Genomic DNA, 24,869 nt, shown 5'->3' on the forward strand with positions numbered 1-24,869 from the left:
CGGGTTCAATTCCCGACTCAGGCGACTGACTGTGTGGAGATTAGATTAGATTAGATTACATTACAGTGTGGAAACAGGCCCTTCGGCTCAACAAGTCCACACCGCCCCGCCGAAGCGCAACTACCCATACCCCTACACTTACCCCTTACCTAACACTACGGGCAATTTAGCATGGCCAATTCACCTGACCTGGACATCTTTGGACTGTGGGAGGAAACCGGAGCACCCGGAGGAAACCCACGCAGACACAGGGAGAATGTGCAAACTCCACACAGTCAGTCGCCTGAGGCGGGAATTGAACCCAGGTCTCAGGCGCTGTGAGGCAGCAGTGCTAACCACTGTGCCACCGTGTCTGCGTGGGTTTCCTCCAGGTGCTCCAGTTTCCTCCCACAGTCACAAAGATGTGCGGGTCAGGTGAATTGGCAATGCTAAATTGCCCGTAGTGTTAGGTTAAAGGGGTAAATGTAGGGGTATGGGTGGGTTGCGCTTTGGTGGGTCGGTGTGGACTTGTTGGGTCGAAGGGCCTGTTTCCACACTGTAATGTAATCTAATCTAATCTAAAAAAAACATTGATAACAGCTGATGGCTTAATCTTTTCTGTTGATGCTTGCTGATTGTAATGGTCACCTGATCCATATGTGTGTTGCCTTATCTGGATGCTCTTCCTTGTAAAATGACTAAATAATTCATTAAGAAACTGCTTTCTAGAGAAGACTGATCACTCCTGTCTCTGTACACATGGACAATCATTCTCTCTCTCCCTCCAGAGCCCGAAATAAAGATGGAGGTCCTAAAACTATATGGTATCTTTCTTTGACCGAGAGAGGGGAAACAGACAACAGTTTGAGCTCATGTATGCAAGATCCTCTCTCCACTTGTCATTGATGTCATCTCCCTATGCAATCAATAGATATGATATAAATATGTCTCACCCTGTTCCAAGATTCAGATTCTGATGACATGACTAAGTCAGTAGATCATATTGTAGTGATGGTAAAAGCGATGTGACGTGGATATGAGAGATCTGAAATAAAAACAGAATATGCTGGACAAACCTGGAAGGTGTGAGAGAAACAGAGTTCATATCTTGCATCCGGTATGAGGTCTGAAGAAGAGTTCTGTCAGAATCCAAACATCAACTTTTTTTTATCTTTCCAGAGATACTGCCAGACCTGCAGAGTTTCTCGCCACATTTTGTTTTGTTTAGTAAGTCATGTTGGGACTGCAATTACTTGCATACTGTCAATCATGCTGTTTTCATTATGTTCAGTATTTATCAAGCAAATATTTTGGAATTACATCTTTGGATAGACTTAAATATAAATTAGATTTTATAGATTTTGATACTTTTTGGTCTACCTGGATAGAAGTGCCCAATTTGATTGTTATTTTGACAGTGAAGTTGAGTCATCAGGTTTGAATTTTGTGCAATTGGTAATGACCCAGATGCTTATAAATAAATAAATAGGTGCAGTATTCATTATCTGATATGGATTGGCTTGGAAAAGAATTGACATGAAGTAGAAATTGCCTTTTTTGTGTGTGTTTTGGAGCACATTTAAGTGTGCTGCAAATAATTAAATACAACACGAGAAAAGCTGTAATTTGCATGTTCGATTTGGAGGAGCAACTTGAATGGTTCATAAAACACTTAGAACAGATTTTTGCTTACTGCATTGGTATTAATTTTTGGTTTGTTAAATTTCATAAGATATATTAATATAATATTGGGCTTTAGGTTGTTTGGAACTTCTTTTAAGACATAGTGATTATTTTACCTCCTTAGTAGTATATGACTATATTTAATTTTGTTTGTTTGATCTGCAGGGCAGTTGGGAAATCCTTTGAATAAATACATTAGACATTATGAAGGTCTATCGTATGACACAGATGTATTGCATCAGAAACATCAACGTGCCAAGCGGTCAATATTGCATGATGACCAATTTGTTCATTTGGATTTCCATGCACATGGCAGGTATGTACTATACATGTTAAAAACTAAAATCCTTTCTCCACAAACATGAACCTGATGAATTCTCTACGATTTTGTTACAAGAGGTTGTTGAACATATTTCAAAAACTATAGTGTTCACAGGCATTCTCATGGTTAAATAGACCTGCCAGACATTGGAATTTTTATAACATAAGAACTAGGAGCAGGAGTAGGTCATCTGGCCCTTCGCGCCAATCCCACTGTTTAATAAGACCATGGTTGATCTTTTCGTGGCCTTGGCTTCACTTAACTGCCCTCTCATCATCACCCTTAATTCCTTTACTGTTCAAAAAATCATCTATCTTCGCCTTCAAAGCATTCAATGAGAAAGCCTCAACTACTTCACTAGGCATGGAATTCCACAGATTCGCAGTCCTCTGAGTGAAGAAATCTCTTCTGAATTTGGTATGAAATCTCCTTCCCCTAATTTTGAGGCTATGTTCTCTTGTCCTAGTTTCATTCACCAGTGGCAACATCCTCTCTGTGTCTACCTTTTATCTATTCCCTTCATAATTTTATGTTTCTATTAGATTCCCCCTTTTATTCTTCTAAATTCCAATGAACATAATCCCAGTTTACTCGGTCTCTCCCTCATAAGCTAACTCCCTTTACTCTGGAATCAACTGAGTGAACCTTCTTTGCATCCCCTCTAATGCCAGCATATCCTTTCTCAAGGAGACCAAAACTGCGCGCACCACTCCAGGTGTGGCCTCACCAGCATCTTATACAGCTGCAACATAACCTTCCTGCTTTTGAACTTGATCCCTTTTGCAGTGAAGGACAACATTCCATTTGCCGCTTTAATTACTTATTGCACCTGCAGAATAGCAACTGTGATTCTTGCAAAAGGGCCCCCAGATCCCTCTGCACAGCAATATGCTGCAATTTTATACCATTGAAATAATTTTTACTGTTGCTCCTACCAAGATAGATGACTTCACATTTATTAACATTGCACTCCATTTGCCTGCCCTTTTGCCCACTCAGTTAAACCATGTCCCTGTGCAAAGTTTTGCAGTCCTTTGCACATTTTGCTGTACTACTCATCTTTGACATCTGCAAACTTTGGCACAGTGCACATGATCCCTAACTTCAAATTGTCTTTATAAGTTGTGAATAATTGTGGTCCCAATTTCTGAGGCACACCACTAGTCTCTGATCGCCAACCAGAAAGGCACTGATTTCTTCCTGTTTTAGGTGGTGAAATTGAGTGTTGTGTTTCTTGAGTTTCACGCTTTTGTTTGAAAAAGCCTATTTCCAGCTCATTTATGATGTGATTCTTATCTGATGTGATTTCTGTTTTCTCTGATTGCTGCATTGAAAATGAGTGAATCTAGCCACAAAGGTAGATTGAACAAATAGATGCGCAGCAAAATGCTTATGATGGGGTATCCATTATTGGAGACGAACATTGCCTCGGCTTAACCTAATCTTTACATTTGATAAACCACAGAAAGAAAAATGATTTTTGCTAAATGTTGGCTTCGGCACCTCTGAAATTTCTAAGTTGAGGTTGTCACAACGTTTTATATTAATATAAGGTTTCACTGAGGTTTCAGTTCACATTGGCCATGACCATGATTAAGTTTTAGCTGTTGCCTCAGAATTTGATACAACTAAATAGGACTGTGAAAATATGTTTAATAATGCAAAGTATCAGTTTCTTCTGAGAATACGAGAAGGTTTTTTGAAATTTGTTCAGCTGCCTCCTGTAATAATTTGTTACTGGGATCACCTGCCTTTTTGAAAGGGTCTGTCAAAAAAAATCTAAGTCCTGAATGCAAAAAATGTTGAAGTGTAAAATGTAGAGTATCATTTCAAGCAATCCGCAATCCATATAAAAATAAATCTTGTCACCTGGTTTTTTTGGTCTCATCTTTGTAAATTTCTAGTTCTGTTTTAACCTAGAGGAATTTCATAATGTTAATCTAACACTATCCCAAGTATTTTGCATGTCTGGTTCAGAAATTGTAGTGAAACAATATTGAAAAACAAAGTCTTAATAATGCAGAACTGGTCAGTTGTCCTTTAATTTATATCTTGTGAAGTTCCTTTACAAAGTTTTCAGTACCTTGTCTTCTGGAAGTGTACTTGCTTATGTTTTTTGTTCAAGAATATCAGAATTATTCTTGACCACTTGACTATGACAACATGAAACCTATGTATAATGAGCAGCACAAACGTGTTATTATGGTGTTGGTCAAACAAGCATTAGAGAATTTAAACATCTTTCCCCCGTTACTTCTGTTGATACCCTTTTTTTAAGAAAAGTCCTATTGTATCTCGTTTTTTATTTGAAGTTTTGAGACTAGAGCGAATCAAAGTTATGATTGTACTTCCTTGCATTAAATTGCATGATTTTATCTAACTATCTGCGTTATCTGTGCATTTTTGTTTGAAGATACTCCGATTCCAGTATTGGTTGGTGCTAAGATATCTTGTAGAACCAAGTGGTGAAATCACATACATGTGATTCTTCAGTTTTTCTGACAGACCTTTGTCCTTAGAACTCTGAATTCACTTGCACTAATCGAGTGAACAGTTAAACAGAATCTAGATGTTTTCCAATAATGACCAAGGCGAGCTGTGGTGAGCTGCTGTCATGTTCTATGTGTTGATCATTTGTAGGTGAACATGTAAACATGGGATTAATTGGATTTTTGAATTTCAGGTACACTTTCCAACCTTAAATCTTGTAAAAAAAGTCATAATTTATATATAGTTGAAACGGCCTTATTTCAATTAATTAGCTAAATTGCTTCTGTGTGCCGTCCGTAGAGTTTGGAAGCTGCTTATTGTGTGGCCCAAAATAAATGTTGCTGTTATTTTAAGCAAGGGATTAGATCCACACAACGCTGCTATTTGAAAGTGCTCAAATAGCTCCATGCATCGCAGGTACAGCCCATGTATATAAATGCCAAGAATATTGAAATGGCCTTGTCATTTGAGTCCAGTCAGTGATAACTGTCAAGGAAGTTCACCCCATGACTTTTTTTAAAATCCTAATTTTAGATCTGGGGGCTGATTGAAGTTGAGTTTTTTGTTTTACTTTTTCTCTTAAGATGGAAAGCACAGTTAACAAATAGTTAGAATTACGATTGGTCAGTATGACAGAAGTATTCTCAAGCTGGAGCCAATCATGTCATGAGATGACAGTTCCCAAAGTGAAGCCTTATCACTGGCTAAACATGGATAGTTATTACATATCATGTGATGAGGTCAACAATTGTAGGGACTGAATGTTACTGAAAGCTCTAGATTGCTTGTCCATGCATTTTTTTCTAAGTTAAACCAACATGCTGGCTTACAGATGACTTTGTCTCAGTGGATTACATTGGCTTGCCTGCCAGCATTTTAGAAATCATGGTTCCATTACTCATGGCAAAAGGGTCTTCCCCAGATGGAACAAGTATTCACCTAAATATTGTGTCATAAAATCAAACTGATCAGAAAAAGATGCCAATTCTGCTTGGGAAATGCTTCACCGATTAATGAATCGAATGGAATATTTAGTGGGAACCCCGCAGTTAAATTGGTCACGGTTGATCAATTAATGACTGTGTCATTCTGAAGAGCAACATGGATATTTCTTTTATGATGTAGCAGACTTTTATCATTTGTTATTTTAAGCCCAAACAGCTCAAGAAAAAATGTATTTGCAGTGCATCTGTCATGACCTCTGAATACCAGTGTTTATTTTTGGTCATGATCTACTTGTACTCTCATTTTTTCATAAAGCAAGCTCCAACAGATTGCTAGTCATTTCCACAAAGCTATGTTTGAGATATGCTAATTGAAGGATAAATATTGATCATAAGTGGATCATTCCATGGCTTCATTTTAAAGTAGTACAATGGCATTTTTTTATTATCTGGTTTTGCATGTAAATGTGGTCTTGGTTTAACACTTCATACAAAAGGCAATACGTTTACAAGACTGCACACTGTTAGTTCTGTACTGGTGCCTCAGTCAAGACTTTTGCACATCAGTCTCTGGCCTGGAAATTGATGGGAGTGAATTCTGTTGTCAAGTGTCTTGCTTATAACTGTATGAGTTTGGGTACATTTGACCAAATTTTTTTTTTCTCTGGATATGTATCCATAATGCACACTTAGCCATGATTCAACACAAATTTGGCTCACTGTACTGGTGGGGTATACTTTTGTTGGCATATCTACCTTTTGTCAATCACTTGTTTTCTACTCTGTCCGCCGCACTTCATCTTTCATGAATTAAAATAATCCATTTTTATACCTCAGTTGTCATTTTTTTTCTAATTTGACAATGTATTTCTCCCCTCAGTCTGTTGCACTCTTGTCCTATAATTGAGTTTTACTTTTTCATAGTTAGCATAAACTAAATTGATTGAGCTATTTCAACAACTTTTAGAACACCTGCATTCAATTATAAGGAAAGGCTTCTTGTCATTCCTACGTTTGCTTACCCTTTGCCTTTTGAATGCTTTATGACTAGGATTATTTGGTTCTCAGTAGCCTTAGCTAAGGAACACATGTGTTTAGCACTGTTGTATCATAGGTTTTTCCCTAGAAATAATGCCTCCAGTGCTGCCAATTTAGAATACGCAGTTTACCTGTACATGAATGCAATCTGCCTCTGTTGCCATGCTTAGTTTATTTTAATACTACAGAGTTTTAAAAATTGTTTTTAAATCTTGAGATTTATTTGGCTTTTTGTCTTCTGGCTCCATCAAGGCTTAATCCTCTGCCTTTTAAGTTAATACTGCTGCTTAATTTATATCACAGTTCCTCAAACCCAGTTTATGTGACTTTTTGTATGTCATCCTGCCGCACTTGTTCCAACGTGACTCAGTGCTTCAGGCTGTCTCTGATGTGTTGGTTGATGTCTGTATAATGGCCCTTCTGGAGTCAGACACTTTGTTGGCAAAATCTTGAAGTATACTTCAAGCTGAATAAAGTTTGCTTCTGCAAAGGTCAGGAACGAAACCTTTCTCAAAATATAATATCAGTTGTGACGGTATGAGTGCTTATTTATCCCTGTATTGCTGTGGATTATTCTTTCTTTTGTAAACATTGCAGAAACATTTTCAGTGTAACAGTTGATATGGAGAATGAGTTGAAATTGTCACAGCTGTTTACTTAAAAGTTCATGGAAAGAGACAAATAGTGCTTTAATTGTTAACAGTAGTTGGAAATGAGTTATTTGGTTTACTGTAGCCTTCTCTCAAACTAATGCTTAATTTTTCTTTTGATTTTTTTCTATGATTTTTGGAATCTACAAATATTTATAATTGTGTGAACAGAATTTAGCTTCTACATAATTGGTTTCCAAAGTTGACTTGAAGGGATGGAGTTGAATTCTGTTCATAGTGATTTGCACTCCTTGTTGATGGCAGTTGTGAACATGAATTTGCTTTGTGCCAGTTCAATCTGATGTGCCGATTTTACCAAGTATGCCCTTATCATGAAAAGGAATTCCAAATAATAGACCTCCACAAATTTGGGAGACGACCCTGAAGTTTTCTCAGATGTACTTAGAGGAAATGGTCAAGTGCCTGATTGTGTTTAAATGTAGTAACCTGATAATTCAGTTGAGGCTGGAGTTTGGTTTCCTTTCTGCTCTTTGCTTGTTGAAACTGGACAAAGAGGTAGAAATATTCTTTTTTTACAGTTTTATTCATTTAATCTCTTGCCCTGTATGTTTCTTTTATTGCACAAGATAGGATGACTTAGATATTGTAAGTAGGCAAAAACGATGATTGCAGATGCTGGAAACCAGATTCTGGATTAGTGGTGCTGGAAGAGCACAGCAGTTCAGGCAGCATCCGAGGAGCAGTAAAATCTCCTCGGATGCTACCTGAACTGCTGTGCTCTTCCAGCACCACTAATCCAGAATATTCTAAGTAGGCTTCCAGGTTATCTATTCTTGAAGCAGTATTTGAAGGAATTAGCTAGCTAGACTAATGATCAACTGCTGCACTGCATAGGACAGTGATACTTCTAACTGGTAGCCAAACTGACAAATGCGTAATCTGCCAGGGGGTTCAGAGGCTGGGAATTCTGTGGCAAGTAACTCAACTTGATGTTCCACTATCTACAGACACAAAGCATAATTGAATGATGTACGTTTGCTGGCTTAGTGCAACTTGGACAGCACCAGGCTTGATACCATTCGGGAGAAAGCAGCCAACTTGATCAGTCCCCCACTTATTGACTCTACCTCAAGCATGTAGTGTATCATGTCTAGAGGTTGGGTAGGGCAATCTTGAAGATGAATCTTGCCACAGAATCTTCAAAGCCATGTCATCTATCTCATAGAATGATGAGGACAACAGAAAATTGGAAACACTTGGAAATTCCTTTCCAAGCTCCACACCGTCCTGACTTGGAGCTATATCACTATTCACTTAGTTATTGCTGGGTTAAGAACCTGGAACATGGTCCCTCAAGAGAGAATTCAAGTACTGACACTGCATGATTGCAGCAGTTCATATAGGTGGTTCACCGACATCACATGAAAAATATCAATCGATGAACCTTGTTTTGCCAGTGATGCTCATACCCAGCAAACCAACTAAATAAAACCTATTTCTTGACCAACTAATAGATCAATTGTGTTTAACAGTTAGGCTTTGTATATTTGAGTACATAAAGATTAGTGGTTTAGAAATGACTTCAGCGATCATGTCAGCTGGTGTGTGTGTCTTGGAGGACAACTTCCAAGTGGTCATGTTCCTCTGCTCCTCCTGTTCTTGCTGTTCAATGCAGTACTCTCCATGGATTTCAAGGTACTGTGGAAGCAACATTGACAAGGTTGTTCTGCTTATATTAATATTACATTAAAGCAATGAATGCTTGCACTTCAGCATTCAGTGCCTATGCCAACTGCATGGCGTTGAGCTCTTGTCCTTTTCCTAGTGTGTTTCCTCTGAATTGCTTTGGGAAAAAAAGTCTTAAGGCTTGATTTCGTAAAATAGTCCATGAGTGAAATTCAAGTTAGATTATAATTTCTACCCATGCTACAAATGAAGCCAGAAATTTCAGGAGATGTTTAATAGGGGTGATATATGTATTATAAGAGAAACATAATCAGATAATCTGAAGTATAAAACATTTCAAAATGATGTAAAATGGTGGGAGAGTTGAGCTGCATTTTAACTACATATTTAAAATTGTTAGGTTATTTTAGAGTTGGAATTTCACCTGAATCAATGGGATGTGATAATCACTTGTATTTGTACACCACCTTTTTCATTTGAAATGTTAGCAGAAAATTAATTTATGTTCAGACAAAGAAATGCCCAGCAGCGTGATTGAAAATGTTTGTTTTTTAGTAATACTTTGAGGTAGAGCAAAGTAGAGAGTGAGACATGTAAGAAAGTAATTCTAGAGCATTGGGCCTCGAAGGCTTAAGGCATATTTGTGAGTTGTGCAATCCAGGGTGAACGTGCAAAAAACTTTGGTAACAGGAATTGAGAGTATGGTGAGGAGTAGACTTGAAGGCTTTGAAGAGGTTATAGAAACAGGGAGAGTGAAGCTAAGTCACCAAGGAATTGGAGTTGTTGTGTACTAGGCCTGACTCCTCAAAACATTTTTTAAGCATGTCTCCAAGATGGTGACTTTGCTATTTGTTTCTGGTAAGTGTACAGTAGATATTCCCGTAGTGCATTAGCTGGTCAGACTACCAAGTTTTAAACAGTGTTTATCTACACAATTACATAATAAAACATAATGAACTGAAAGTAGAATACCCGAATAACTAACTAAGCTCATCTAAACCCAACCGGCTATCTCGACTTAATGTTTCTGTTGCAAAATACTTGGAACAGTCCCATTAAACAAACCCATTAGCACCAAGAGTAAAATTGACAAAAAAGCTTAGAGATCACAAAATCAGAAGGGCAGAAGAGGGGGAAGAGTGTTCAGTTTCAACTGTGACCCTGACTCCACTAACCCCGAACTGAACTGAACTGAGCTGGCCACGCATCCTTGAATATACCTTTTTTTTAAAAAAAAAATGAATACTTGAAAGCTTTCTGCCTGAAGCATTATCTGTTAGGTCTGAACAAAAGAGCCCCAATGAACCAGTCAAACTTCAGACATGATTGAATCATCGGTCGTTTAGAACCTCTCTGAAAAACATCAAGAAATGACCAGTTTTGTGACAAAACAAATACTGATGTTTTCAATTGAGCGTTATGTGGTATCAAAATAATGTAAGTCATTTAAGACCACTGATGTTAGGTGAATGGAACTTTGTGCTGGTGGAATACAGACAAAATGTTCAGCACATTGCATAGCAATCCACCATTAGATTGATAAACTGCATGAAAGACCATGAAAGACATCACTTTTTCTCTTCAAGCACCGATATTTCAAACCTTTCCAAATGAGACTATTACTTAAATTGAAGCTGTGATGTGCTCTTGGATTTCACTCCGTGAAGAAGCGGAATAATGCTACAGCAGTGTGCACCATTTTGAATGTTGTGATTGTCAAGGTATGACCATTTTATCCTGTTTTCATGCCTCAAATCTCAGTCTCTGTAATAAATCTTGAATGGCTTTAAGAATACTTGTGTGACTATGCAGCTGAAGACGAGTTAATTAAGCAATATGTGCTGATCCAAACCTGGAGTAATCTGACAATGGGACTTTAAGTACAAGTTTGTTTTTGCTAAGTCTGGGTAAATGCTGCATTACCACTGCGAACTTAATACAGTTTTATTTCAGGATAGCAAAATATTTCTGTAAATATTTTTTAATGCCATGCAATGTTGTGCTTAACTTTTATGAAATTATAATAAAACAAAGTCCAAGTTATCTCACCCACGGACCAATTTTCAATGGAAAAGGAGCTGTTTTTTGGATTCACTCATGGACTTATAGACCAATATTAGATATATTTCTTGTCGTTTTAGCTTTCGGTTTAAAATTTACAAAATTACACTCCTGAATAGTTTGCAAACTTGAGTCATCAAAATGCTGAGTCTCCATATTCGACCATTCACTTATTTTATTTCCCAAGTGACTGAATGCAAATTGGTACAATTACTTGAATCTGGTAATGCTTGAAAAAGTTGATTGTCAATGTCCCGGGAAATTTAAGACGCATGAACCAGGCTCTTACAAACTGCAAATGATGTAATATGTCCATGTTGTAATCTGTCTCAAAAATTTAATGACTATTTACAAAACTAAATCTGTTATTGAGTATGAATCATTCTTGGAAGCTTTTGGAAACTTGCCTTCATGCATGTATATTTCAGCAAATGTTAAACTTTAGACCAACTTAGAAGAAGATTTCAAACTACTTGAAACAAAATCTCTTTTGACTTGGTCAAAGTTGAACAAGAGGGACGAGCTAGTGATAGTCAGAATTTTCCAACCAAGTGTTTTTCCACTTCATTGCTAAAGGAGGTAAAGAGCAAATGATTAAACTGCCCTGACTTCCTCAAATCAGTCTGGTTGACCTCAACACTGAGGTGAGGCAGTTGAGCCACTTGAACCTGTTCTTCCATTTGTGACTAACCTGCAAACTAATGTCATGTAACCTGCCTTTCGTGCTTTCGGATAACATCACTATTAATGGTTGGTTTAAAATGAGCAACTGATACAGTATCGTATACTGATTGCAGGAGAGAGTTCACTTGCATGTGGAAATGAAGAATGTTAGCCAATTTTACTAAGGTCTAGTTTTAAATCTTAGAATGTCATAGTTGTCTCCTCGACAAACATTACAAGTAGTTTCTCTATCTATACCCTGTTTCACTTCAAAGTCTTAAACTTTGATCAAGTCACCCCTGAACCGTTATACCAGGGTATCATTATGTCACTTCACACACAACTAGAGTCCGAAAATTGCCAGGCTTGTGTCATAAACCAGGATTCAGTCCATGCTGACAACTGTTGCTTTGCTGAAATAAGGTTGATGCTATCACCTGCAGGTGGAATGCTGCCTGTTCTTGCAGAGTTAGACTTCTGGTTGCTGCTTCCATCCAGCAAGGTGGCAGCATGAGCCCTTAAACTGTTCTCTCCCGTTACATTGTTCTTTGTGAAGCCACGGTAATTTTGATGGCTGACTTGATCGAAAACTGGGAACTGTAACTCATTGTGCCTCTCAGTTAATTGCCTGTATTGCCTGAACTGCCATCCAAGTAACACCATGTTAGTCCCTCTCTCTACTCTGAAGGGAACTATTACATGTATCAACACAGCAGCTACCACCCTGCACTGGGCTCAAATGTAGAAGCTTTATTTGAGAAGAGTATGAACATTTCAGGACACGAGCTTCTTTTAAGGGGCATTGTCCCGAGAGGGATGGTCATTGCAAATTGTTGTGTATAGTCAACCTAATCGTTGTGGCAGTGACTCATTTTGACTGGAGCAAGACAGACAATATGAAATAAACAATACTGTCTAAAGTGGCTGCGGGGGAAGGGAGTGACCTTGATGTATTTATGCATAAACTATTGAGGATTGCAAGACAATTTGAGAGCACAGTTATAAAGCATCTAGCATTTTGGGCTTTCTCAAATAAGGGTGCAAAATACAAAACAGCAGGTCAGGCAGCATCCAGGGAACAGGAGATTCGACGTTTCGGGCACAGGCCCTTCTTCAGGAATTCCTGAAGAAGGGCCTGTGCTCGAAACGTCGAATCTCCTGTTCCCTGGATGCTGCCTGACCTGCTGTGCTGTTCCAGCAATCAAGTTTCAACTTTGATCTCCAGCATCTGCAGACCTCACTTTCTCCTGCAAAATACAAAAGCAATGAAGTAAGCAAGTTTTGTTCCAGTATATCAACACTGTTTGAACATTAACTGGAGTACGACAATCCGTTCTGGGCACCACATTTTAATAAGGATATGGAGACGTTTGAAATTTTTAAGAGCCTAAGAAAATACTGATTATTCCAAGCATGAGACAATTCAGTTAGGCTTGTAGATTGCAGAGGTTGGAATTGTTTACTTCGGAGCAAAAAAAAAATCTTTATTGGAGATTTGACAGGTATACAAAATTTGAGTCTAGCAAATTTGAGGAGAAATTTTGGTTTTGGGATGTCATTGGCTGAACATGTACGAGTCAAAAACTTTCAGAATATTAGAGCAGTATTTTGATATTGCCTTCATTGACATTAACCTCCAGGGCTGTGGGTCAGAAATAGAAAATGCGATTTGTGTTGACAGATCCTTTGTTGATTGGCATGCACACAATGGGCTGAATGGCCACCACTATGCTGTAAACATCCAAATCTGCAGCAGCAATATACTTGTGTCCAGACTGGTATCCCAAAGAGCATCGATGTTAAAACTTCTGTTTTTATTAATTGTGTTTTTTTTCTACTTAGGATAAACTTAATAAATTCTGTGAAGATTGTATCTGGAAGGGTTCTTTATGAAATCAGGACAAGTTAACTGCACACAATTTTCATTATCCTGTGTCTTATAATTAGAGCTGGAGACTCCAGTCCTAAGATTTAGTCATTTCAAGTCACTAGATATAATAAGCAATACTTGTACAATTTATGATTTACGCGTGACATTGCTTCAACATGCTTGTTTATAGCCATAGTTGAAGTAGTTTCCAATCCTGTTCCAAACTATATGATCGAATAGCATCCCCACAGTTGAGCACGAGTTCAGCAATTTCTATGTCACTTTTCGCATTCCATATAAAGTTTAATCCAGGATAACTGGAATCAATGACCTAATGAACTACTACTTAATTTTATTTCAAAACCAAATCTTCATGTGAACACAGAGTTTTTTAATCTTGTGATTTTCACTTAATTTTTTTTTAAAAAAAGCTGAGTTACAGTCAACTCTAGTTTGGCCATGTTTATTTTTTTTCAGATTGCGTTAATCTGAAGAGTCAAATGGGAGTAGAAGTCAGCTCGTTCTCAGGCCATGGTGAATTGTGCCTGAGCAACAACAGTATAAGAAAATACATCAACTATTCAGCTCATTCAAGACAGCTTTTTCAGTATTCTAACTCAGCTTACCATTTATTTGTTCAGAATGCCCTTGCATTTATTTCAGGAGTTGTAAATTCATTTGAGTGGTCAACTTTGAGTATTTTCATGTGAAGTGTGAATTTGAAGTAGTGTAGTTCTACTGGTATGTACTTAACTCTGGATTTATCTTAATCTCTATAATGTACCTCCAGAGTACCCCAATAAAGGATTCCCTGTCATACTCACACTCCCTCAAACACTCACCTACCACACACACGCAATCCCCACCCTCCCCACCTCTGCACATGCGCGTGCACACACCCATAAAATCTGTGTGTTTTTTTTTCTCTATTCTGGAGCTACCATATTTCTCATCTTCACAACTCAACCATTTAGCACTTACTCACCTTTGCTGCAGTCCTCCTCCTCATGCGCACTTTGTTTGAGGTGTAGTAATAGTTGCACATAGTTTTATAACTACTATTTGGCTAGTGCATCAAAAAAATTGGCATTTGGTATTATTTACTGTTTGACCTTTTGTGGGTGGCACAGTGGTTAGCACTGTTGCCTCACAGCACCAATGACCCGGGTTCAATTCCCGCCTAAGACGACTGACTGTGTGGAGTTTGCACGTTCTCCCTGTGTCTGCGTGGGTTTCCTCCGGGTGCTCCGGTTTCCTCCCACAGTCCAAAGATGTGCAGGTCAGGTGAATTGGCCATGCTAAATTGCCCGTAGTGTTAGGTATAGGGGTAAATGTAGGGGTATGGGTGGGTTGCGCTTCGGCGGGTCGGTGTGGACTTGTTGGGCCGAAGGGCCTGTTTCCACACTGTAATGTAATCTAGAATAGACCTTGTATTTCAAAAGGGTTATTATTCATCTCTTTCTGCTACAATGAATTGAAATCATCTGTTGGGGCCAATTTCTAATCTCCTTGCAATCATTCTGTTTTCCTTGGTATATTTGTGTCTCACTTTTCATATCTGATTGAAAACTGGAGCCTTTGAATTGATTTAGGTTAAATTGGTGACATTGGTATTGTTTCCTTGCATGCGTTGAAGATATTTCGAGTAAATTTATCCTCTGATCAGCTCAAAGCCTTGACATGTATCTGTTATATAACTTATCCATACAAAAATGGCTGGCAAAATATAGGCGTATTTAAGTATGTGCTTGGTGGTGTAGAGCTTGAGCATTGCTGAAAACTTCCCATCTTTCCGAAGTTCTCAACTTGCACTCATGAGGACAACTGCAAATATCCAGTTTAAGGGCAAGTCATGCTGGTTGAGAATAGTGTTCATTGGTTGGTAAATGAACAATGTGCGAGGCTGTGGAGAATTTTTCATACGTGCGTGCAGTGCGCTTGTTTCAAATCATCAAAATAGGTCACAACGAAGTCAGTGGTTAATTTTAAGAAATAAATCGTCAACCTGCCTTGTTTAAAATTTTAAGAAAAACTTTTCATCATTTACTGGTGTATTCCCTGTGATGGCATCACTGCAAATGTGAATGCATTTGCCAGCTAATCAGTCTTCTCATACAGTATATATTTTGGTTTCCCTTGTGAATTGATACTCTTATGAATTGTTCTGATGAGTGCAAGACTGGTATATTTTATACCGCAAAATGAAGTTCACATTTTGGAATAAAACGATATGAAACTCTTGATATTCCAACGATATAAGTAAAAAATGTGTTGAGGTCCTGAAAACAGAATTCGGGGAGCTAGGAGAGAAGTTAAAAAGGAGGACCTCAAAGGTAGTGATCTTGGGATTACTACCAGTGCCACGTGCTCGTCAGTGTAGAAATAAAAGAATAGGTGGGATGAACACATGGCTTGAGGGATGGTGTGGGAGGGAGGGGTTCAGATTTGTTGGATTTTAGGACAGGTTCTGGGTAAGGTGCGACTATTATAAATTGGACAGTCTACACCTAGAGTCATCGAGATGTACAGCATGGAAACAGATCCTTCAGTCCAACCCGTCCATGCCGACCAGATATCCCAACCCAATCTAGTGCCACCTGCCAGCACCCGGCCTGTATTCCTTCAAATCCTTCCTATTCATATACCCATACAAATGCCTCTTAAATGTTGCAATTGTACCAGCCTCCACCACATCCTCTGGCAGCTCATTCCATACACGTACCACCCTCTGTGTGGAAAAAGTTGCCCCTTTGGCCACTTTTTATATCTTTCCCCTCTCACCCTAAACCTATGCCCTCTAGTTCTGGACTCACCGACCCCAGGGAAAAGACTTTGCCGATTTACCATATCCATGCTCCTCATAATTTTGTAAGTCTCTATAAGGTCACCCCTCAGCCTCTGACGCTCCAGAGAAAACAACTCCAGCCTGTTCAGCCTCTCCTATGGCTCAAATCCTCCAATTCTGGCAACATCCTTGTAAATCTTTGCTGAACCCTTTCAAGTTTCACAACATCTTTCTGATAGGAAGGAGACCAGAATTGCATGCAATATTCCAACAGTGGCCTAATCAATGTCTTGTACAGCTGCAACATGACCTCCCAACTCCTGTACTCAATACTCTGACCAATAAAGGAAAGCATACCAAATGCCGCCTTCACTATCCTATCCACCTACGACTCCACTTTCAAGGAGCTATGAACCTGCACTCCAAGGTCTCTTTGTTTAGCAACACTCCCTAGGACCTTACTATTTCAGTGCATGCATCCTGCTAAGATATTCTTTTCCAAAATGCAGCACCTCACATTTATTTGAATTAAACTCCATCTGCCACTTCTCAGCCCATTGGCCCATCTGACAAGATCCTGTTGTAATCTGAGGTAACCTCCTTCGCTGTCCACTACACCTCCAATTTTGGTGTCATCTGCAAACTTAGTAACTGTACCTCTTATGCTCGCATCCAAATCATTTATATAAATAACAAAAAGTAGAGGGCCAAACACTGATCCTTGTGGCACTCCACTGGTCACAGGCCTCCAGCCTGAAAAACAGCCCTCCAACACCACCACCGTCTATCTTCTAACTTTTTGAGCCAGTTTTGTATCCAAATGGCTAGTATCCAAATCCCTGTATTCCGTGAGATCTAACCTTGCTAATCAATCTTCCATGGGGATCCTTGTTGAACACCTCACTGAAGTCCATATAGATCACATCTACTGCTCTGCCCTCAATCATCTTTGTTACTTCTTCAAAAAACTCAATCAAGTTTGTGAGATATGATTTCCCACGCACAAAGCCATGTTGACTATCCCTAATCAGTCCTCGCTTTTCCGAATACATGTACATCCTGTCCCTCAGGATTCCCACCACCGATGTCAAGCTCACTAGCCAATAGTTCCCTGGCCTGTCCGTACCACCCTTAAATAGTGGCACCACATTAGCCAACCTCCAGTCTTCTGGTACCTCTCCTGTGACTATCGATGATACAAATATCTCGCAAGAGACCCTGCAATCACTTCTCTAGCTTCCCACAGAGTTCTAGTATACACCTGATCAGGTCCTGAGGCATTTATCCACCTTTGAGTTTCAAGATATCCAACACTTCCTCCTCTGTAACGTGGGCATTTTGCAAAGTGTCACCATCTAGTTCCCTACAGCCTATATCTTCCATATCCTTTTCCACAGTAAATACTGATGCAAAATACTCATTTAGTATCTCTCCGTTTTCTACAGCTCCACACAAAGGCCTCCTTGCTGATGTTTGAGGGGCCCTATTTTCTCCCTAATTACCCTTTTGTCCTTTAACATATTTGTAAAAACCCTTTGGATTCTCCTTAATTCTATTTGCCAAAGCTATTTCATGTCCCCTGTTTGCCCTCCTGATTTTCCCTCTTAAGTATGCTCCTACTTCCTTTACACTCTTCTAAGGATTAACTTGATCTATCCTGTCTGTACCTTACATATGCATCCTTCTTTTTCTTAACCAAACCCTCAATTTCTTTAGTCATCCAGCATTCCCTATACCTACCAGCCTTTTCTGGATTCTCATTATCTAATTTCTGAAGGCTTCCCATTTTCCAGCCATCCCTTTACCTGCGAACATCTGCCCCCAGTCACCTTTTGAAAGTTCTTGCCTATTACCCTCAAAATTGGCCTTTCTCCAATTTAGAACTTCAACTTTTAGATCTGGTCTATCCTTTTCCATCACTATTTTAAGTCTCATAGAATTATGATCACTGGCCCCAAAGCGCTTCCCCACTGACACCTCAGTCACCTGCCCTGCCTTATTTCCCAAGAGTAGGTCAAGTTTTGTACCTTCTCTCGAAGTACATCCACATACTGAATCAGAAAATGTTTCGGTACACACTTAAGAAATTCCTCTCCATGTAAACCCTGAACACTATGGCAGTCCCAGTCTGTTTAGAAAGTTAAAATCCCCTACCATAATCACTGTATTATTCTTACAGATAGCTGAGATCTTCTTACAAATTTGTTTCTCAATTTCCCTCTGACTTTTGGGGGGTCTATCATACAATCCCAAGAAGGTGATCATCCCTTTCTTATTTCTCAGTTCCACCCAAATAACATCCGTGGATGTATTTCCAGGAATATCCTCCCTCAGCACAGCTGTAATGCTATTCTTTAGCAAAAATGCCAACCGCCTCCCTTTTCTTTCCTTCCTGTAGCATTTGTATCCTGGAACATTAAGCTGTCCTGACCTGTCCATCCCTGAGCCATGTTTCTGTAATTGCTATGATATCCCAGTCCCATGTTCCTAACCATGCCCTGAGTTCATCTGTCTTCCCTGTTAGGGCCCTTGCACTGAAATAAATGCAGTTTAATTTATTAGTCCTACCTTGTTCCTGCCTGCCCTGACTATTTGTTTGACTCACTTCTGTTCTCAACTGTACCAGTCTCAGATTGATCTCTTTCCTCACTTTTTCTCCCTGGCCCCGGCCCCCACCTTAGTTGTTTAAAGCCCCCTGAGCAGCTCCAGTAAATTTTCCCTGCCAGTATATTCGTGCCCTTCCAATTTAGATGCAATCTGTCCTTCTTGTACAGGTCACTTCTACCCCAAAAGAGATTCCAGTGATCCAAAAATATGAATTCTTCTCTCATATACCAGCTCCTCAGCCATGCATTCATCTGCTCTATCCTCCTATTCCTGCCCTCACCAGCTCATAGCACTGGGAGTAATCTAGATATTACTACTCTCGAGGACCTCCTTTTTAAATTCCGGCCTAACTCTGTAATCTCCCTTCAGAATCTCAACCTTTTTTCCCTTCCTATGTCGTTGGTTCCAATGTGGACAACGACCTCCTGCTGGCCCCTCTCCCCCATGAGAACATTCTGCACCCTCTCTGAGACATCCTTGATCCTGGCAACAGGGAAGCAATACACCATTCTGCTGCTTCGCTGCTGGCCACAGAAACGTCTGTCTGTACCTCTGACTAGAGAATCCCCTAACACAATTGATCTCTTGGAACCTGACGTACTCCTCGTTGCATTAGAGACAGTCTCAGTCTCAATACCAGAAACTTGGCTGTTCGTGTTCCGTTCCCCTAAGAATGCATCCTCCCCCTACATTTTCCAAAACCACATACTTGTTTGAAATGGGTATAACCACAAAAGACTCCTGCACTAGCTGCCTACCTCTCTTACCTTTTCCTCAAGTTAACCCATCTATGTGACTGCATCTGAGACTTTGCCCCTTCCTGTAACTGCTATCCATCACATACTGTTCGTTGTTGCAAATTCCTCCATGTTTCTAACTGTCACTCCAACCGATCCATTCGATCTGATAAGATTCGCAACCTACAGCATTTATGGCAGATATAATCTACTGTAATTCTTAAACTCTCTTTAAACTCCCACATGTGACAAGAAGCGCATATCACTCTACTAAAGGCCATTTTTTTTTGTGCTCCTTCACAACAGACCCAGAAAATAAGTCCTATTCCTCTACAAACACTGCCCCAGGTTAAATTAATGGTTATGAATTATATTTTAAGTTTAATCAAGAGACATATCTCCAAAAACATATATAGCCAAGAAAGAACCCATACTATTCACTACTGCAGCCTTTCTGTAGGTCACACTTAAAATAACAGTACACTTATCTGCTTCCGTGCTGTGAACTTCACCCAACAGCTCCTGCAAGATCAGTTGTGAATTTTACTGTTAGATAGTTTTCCCAGCTGCACACCGATGTCCAACGATCCATGAATTCAAAGGCAGTGTATGTTTCTTTCTCTCTTTCCAGCACTGACCTACCATTTGTTTCCTTTGTCTGTTTTTCTCCCTTTTTAAAACTGCTGTTGTTTTGACTTTTTTTTTCCAAAGTTCGAACTGAACCAGACTGGAACTAATGTCCTTGCGGGAGTTTTTGCTACTGCTTTTGAGAAGGTTTAAATAATGTGGCAGGGGGCTGGGAACCAGACGAGAAGACAAGTAGACAGCAAGGTGGAAACTGGAGAATGTAAGAATCATGAAGTTAGCAATAACAAGGGGAAGAGAAGGCAGAGAGTATATGAACACAAAAGAACTGGTGGCCTGAAGTGCATATACTTTAAATGCAAGGAGTATAGTGGGTAAGACAGATGAACTTCGGGCTTAGATTGGTGCCTGGGAGTATGACGTTATTGCAATCAGAGACTTGGTTGAAGGAAGGGCATGAACTAAATGTTCCAGGATATAGACACTTCAGACAGGATGAGGAGGGAAGTAAAAGGGGAGGAGGTGTTGCATTGCTGGTCAGGAATGATATCATGGCTGTGCTAAAGGAGGATACTATAGAGGGCTTGAGTAGTGAGGCATTATGGGTACGGCTGAGAAATTACAAGGGTGCAGTTACATTGCTGGGGCTGTATTACAGGCATCCCAACAGTGACCGAGTTAGAAGAACAAATAGGTAAACCGATTATGGAAAGATGTAGAGGCAACAGGGTGGTGGTGATGGGCGATTTTAATTTTTACAAGATTGACTGGGATACACTTGGTGTCAGAGGTCTGGATAGGGCAGAATTTGTAAGGAGCGTCCAGGAGAGTTTTCTAGAGCAATATGTCAGTAGTCTGAGGGAAGGGGCTATATTAGACCTGGTGTTTGTGAATGGGCCAGGTCAGGTGGTAGAAGTTGCGGTGGGGCATGTCTTGGGGAACAGTGACCGCAATTCTGTAAGTTTTAGAATACTTGTAGACAAAGATGAGTGGTCCTAAGGGAAAAGTACTAAACTGGGCCACGGCTAATTATATCAGAATTGGGCAGGAGCTGGGAAATGTGGATTGTGGGTAGCTATTTGAAGGGAAGTCCACGTTTGATATGTGGGAGGCTTTCAAAGATAGGTTTAAGATAATGCAGGATAGTCATGTGTTTTTGAAAGGAATGGCAAGATTGGTGAACCATGGATGACAAGAGAACGCATACAACTGTCCAAGAGAAAAAGGGAAGTGCAGAAAAGATCCAGGCAGCTAAGAACAGAACGGGCCTTGGAGGAATATCAGGAAAGTAGGACCAGTCTTAAATGAGGAATCAAATGGACTAAAAGGGGTCATGAAATAGCTTTAGCGAGCAGAATTCAGGAGAATCCCAAAGCCTTTTATTCATTTATAGGAAGCAAGAGGGTAACCAAAGAAAGGGTTGGTCCTCTAAAGGTTAAGGAAGGAAGAAACCTGAGAAAATGGGTGAGATTCTAAATGATTTCTTTGCATCAGTGCCCACTGAGGAGAGGGACATTATGGATGTTCAGATTTAGAGGTAGAGGTTTTGATTACTCCAGATCACATTGATATTATTAATGAAGATGTGTTGGGTAGACTAGAGGTTATTAAGGTGGACACAGCCCCAGAACGGATGTGATCTATCCCAGGTTGCTGAGGGAGGGGAGAAAGGAAAAAGCTGGGGCCCTGATAGATATATTTGTGGTATCCTTAAACACTAGTGAGTTGCCAGAGGACTGGAGGGTTGCTCATGTTGCCCCCTGTACAAGGGTCATAAGGATATTCCAGGTAAGTACAGACCAGTGATCCTGATGTCAGTGGTGGGAAAGTTGATGGAGAAGGTACTGAGGGATAAAATGTATTTACATTTGGGAAAGAGTGGGCTTATCGGTGATAGGCAACATGGTTTTGTGTGGGGGAGTTCGTGCCTTAGGATCTTAAGAGTTCTTTTGAGGAAGTGGCCAAGTTGATAGATGTAGGAAGGGCTGTAGATGTCATACACATGGACTTCAGTAAGGTGTTGAATAATGTTCCCCATGGTTAACTAATGGAGAACGTGAAGTCACATGTTGTGCAGGGTGTTCTAGCTAGGTGGATAAAGAACTGGTTGAGCAACAGGAGACGGAGCAGTAGTTGGAAGGGAGTTTCTCGAAATGGAGAAAGGTGACCAATGGTGTTCCATAGGGATCAGTGCTGGGGCCATTGTTTGTGATATACATAAATGATCTGGAAGAGGGCACTGTTGGTATGATCAAGTTTGCAGATGACATAAAGATTGGTGGAGTAGCAGAAAGCATAGGGCATTGTTAAAGAATACAGAGACTGGAGAGTTAGGCAGAGAAGTGGCAGATGGAGTTCAATCCAGACAAATGTGAGGTGATGCATTTTGGGAAATTCAATTCTAGAGCGAACTATACTCTAAATGGAAGAGCCTTGGGAAAAGTTGGTGAGCAGAGAGATCTGGGAGTTCAGGTCCACGATACCCTGAAGGTGACTGCGCACGTGGATAGAGTGGTCAAGAAGGCATATGGTATGCTTGCTTTCATCAGACGGGGTATTCAGTATAAGAGCTGGCAGGTCATGTTAAAGTTGTACGAGACATTACTTTGGTCACATTTAGAATGGAGAAAGTGAGGTCTGCAGATGCTGGAGATCAAAGTTGAAACTTTATTGCTGGAACAGCACAGCAGGTCAGGCAGCATCCAGGGAACAGGAGATTCGACGTTTCGGGCACAGGCCCTTCTTCAGGAATGCTGAGTACAGTTCTGGTTGCCACATTATCACGCTTTGGAGAGGGTGCAGAGAAGGTTTACGAGGATGTTGCCTGGTGTGGAAGGTGCTAGCTATGAAGAGAAGTTGAGTAGGTTAGGTTTGTTTTCATTAGAAAAAAACGAGATTGAGGGGAGAACCCGATTTGAGGTCTACAAAATCATGAAGGGTATACACTGGGTAGATAGAGATAAGCTTTTTCCCTGGGTGAAGGATTCAATAATGAGAGGTCACTCATTCAAGGTGAGAGATGGAAAGATTAAGGGGGCTATATGCAGCAAGTACTTTACCCAGAGGGTGGTAGGTGTCTGGAACACGTTGCCAGTAGAGGCAGGGATGGTAGATTCATTTAAGATGGGTCTGGATACATGCATGAATAGGTGGGGAGCAGAGGGATACAGATGCTTAGGAATTGGGCAACCGGTTTCGACAGTGGCTTTGGATTGGCTCTGGCTTGGAGGGCCGAAGGGCCTGTTCCTGGACTACAAATTTTCTTTGTTCTTCTATTCATACTGTGGAATGTTCATTTGAATTAATTGGAAGTGTTTTCCTGAGGTTTTTAATTATTATTAAAAATGGTTAACTTTTAAAATCTGCCTCCTAACTACAGATGGCAAATTTTAACATGTCCAATGTTCAGGTTTACATCATCTTTTAATTGTTAGACCCAGGTCAGTTATTGTTCTAGATATCTTTTGAATGACACATCTCTAGAGCAGGTGGGACTTGAACTCTGAGTCAAGAGCCATCAATTGTACACTGAGTTTGAAAGAGCTAAACTTTACTAATCTGGACCAATTACAAGACTCCATTAAGATTCAAATAAATTTTCACAAGTTTTACAGAATTGACATTAGAAAATTAATCTTAAAAATAAAGTTTGATAAATGTGGTTCTGCGGTCCATCCGCCAGATTGTAACAATGATTCACTGGGCGCAGGTCCCGTGTTCTGTTGATTTGAAGTTGTCCTACTGTCTTTGGTGTTCCTTTCTTGTACATTGAGCCATAAAACCCAGATAGTAGCCACAGTACCCATGTCCTTTGGCTCTTTTGTCCTGAATGGGTGCTCACGCTTCTCTGGTTAACCTCTTCCTCTCAACTGCCAGTGTTTTTTCATGCCACCTCTTCACTGTCCTAATAACTTGTTAAAAATGTTACCAGTGCACACTGAGTACTTCATTACGGCCTCTGATGTGCACCCTTTGTACCTGTTAAAAAGCCTGCCTTTTCCTCCTTGTCTGGTCTGAATATTTGTGGCTATCAAGCGTTGTTTGGGGATGTTGATCTTAAATTTCACCCTAAATGGAACATGTTGCATTTGTACTCTCCCCAATTCCAAACTTTCTGCTTTAGGTTTACATACAAGTAACTGTTCCCAATCTGCTTTGGCCAAGTCCTGTCTTATTGTAATAAAATTTCTTGAAATCACTTTTTCCCCCAATCCAAAAATCTAATGCCAGAAGATAAGGGCTGCATCAAAGGAAACAACATGGTTCAAATTGAGGCTGAAGTTAAGGGCACCTGCTGCAAATGATCATTGTCTTCAATAGCAAGAAAGCCTCTGATTCAAAATCGCAATTTTAACTATTTGGAAAATGACCAGTTGAGTTAGCTTTCTGGTTTTGAGTCTCTCACCTTATTTGCTCCTCTTCTCTCTACTACTCTGCCATTGTCCCAACCTCTGCATTATCCAAACAAAAACAGCGAATAAATAGTTCATCTTGGACTGACCCATGAAGGTTAGTGGTCACATTGAGTTTCAATCTGTAATTTTCATTGACATCTGCCAGTGCAGTGTTATTGCAATTGTCCAAAAACTGAAAGACCTGTGGATGCTGGAAATCCGAAACCAATTAGAAAATACTGGAAAAACTGAGCAGGACTGGCAGCATCTGTGGAGAGGCAGCAGAGTTAACGTTTCTGAAGAAAGGTGACTGGACCTGAAACGTTAACTCTGCTTTCTGTCCACAGATGCTGCCAAACCTGCAGAGATTTTACAGCCATTTCTGTTTCTCTGCATGAAATTGTTCATTTTCTG

The 24,869-nt window shown here is 40.0% G+C and overlaps 1 protein-coding gene across 2 annotated transcripts in view; it reads left to right on the forward strand.

The window, feature by feature from the left end:
* adam10a (ADAM metallopeptidase domain 10a) overlaps positions 1–24,869 on the forward strand; it is a 165,309-nt gene that overhangs the window by 35,355 nt on the left and 105,085 nt on the right. For both annotated transcript variants that reach the window (XM_087981441.1, XM_043677449.2), the window contains exon 2: positions 1,828–1,978. In XM_087981441.1, coding sequence (XP_087837567.1) covers positions 1,867–1,978 — 112 coding nt within the window. In that variant the 5' untranslated portion in view covers positions 1,828–1,866. The remainder of the gene's footprint in view (positions 1–1,827; positions 1,979–24,869) is intronic.

The sequence above is a fragment of the Chiloscyllium plagiosum genome, unplaced genomic scaffold (assembly GCF_037043375.1).
Source record: "Chiloscyllium plagiosum isolate Xiang-an unplaced genomic scaffold, Cpla_swu_hap1 HiC_scaffold_39, whole genome shotgun sequence".
Classification (NCBI taxonomy): Eukaryota; Metazoa; Chordata; class Chondrichthyes; order Orectolobiformes; family Hemiscylliidae; genus Chiloscyllium; species Chiloscyllium plagiosum.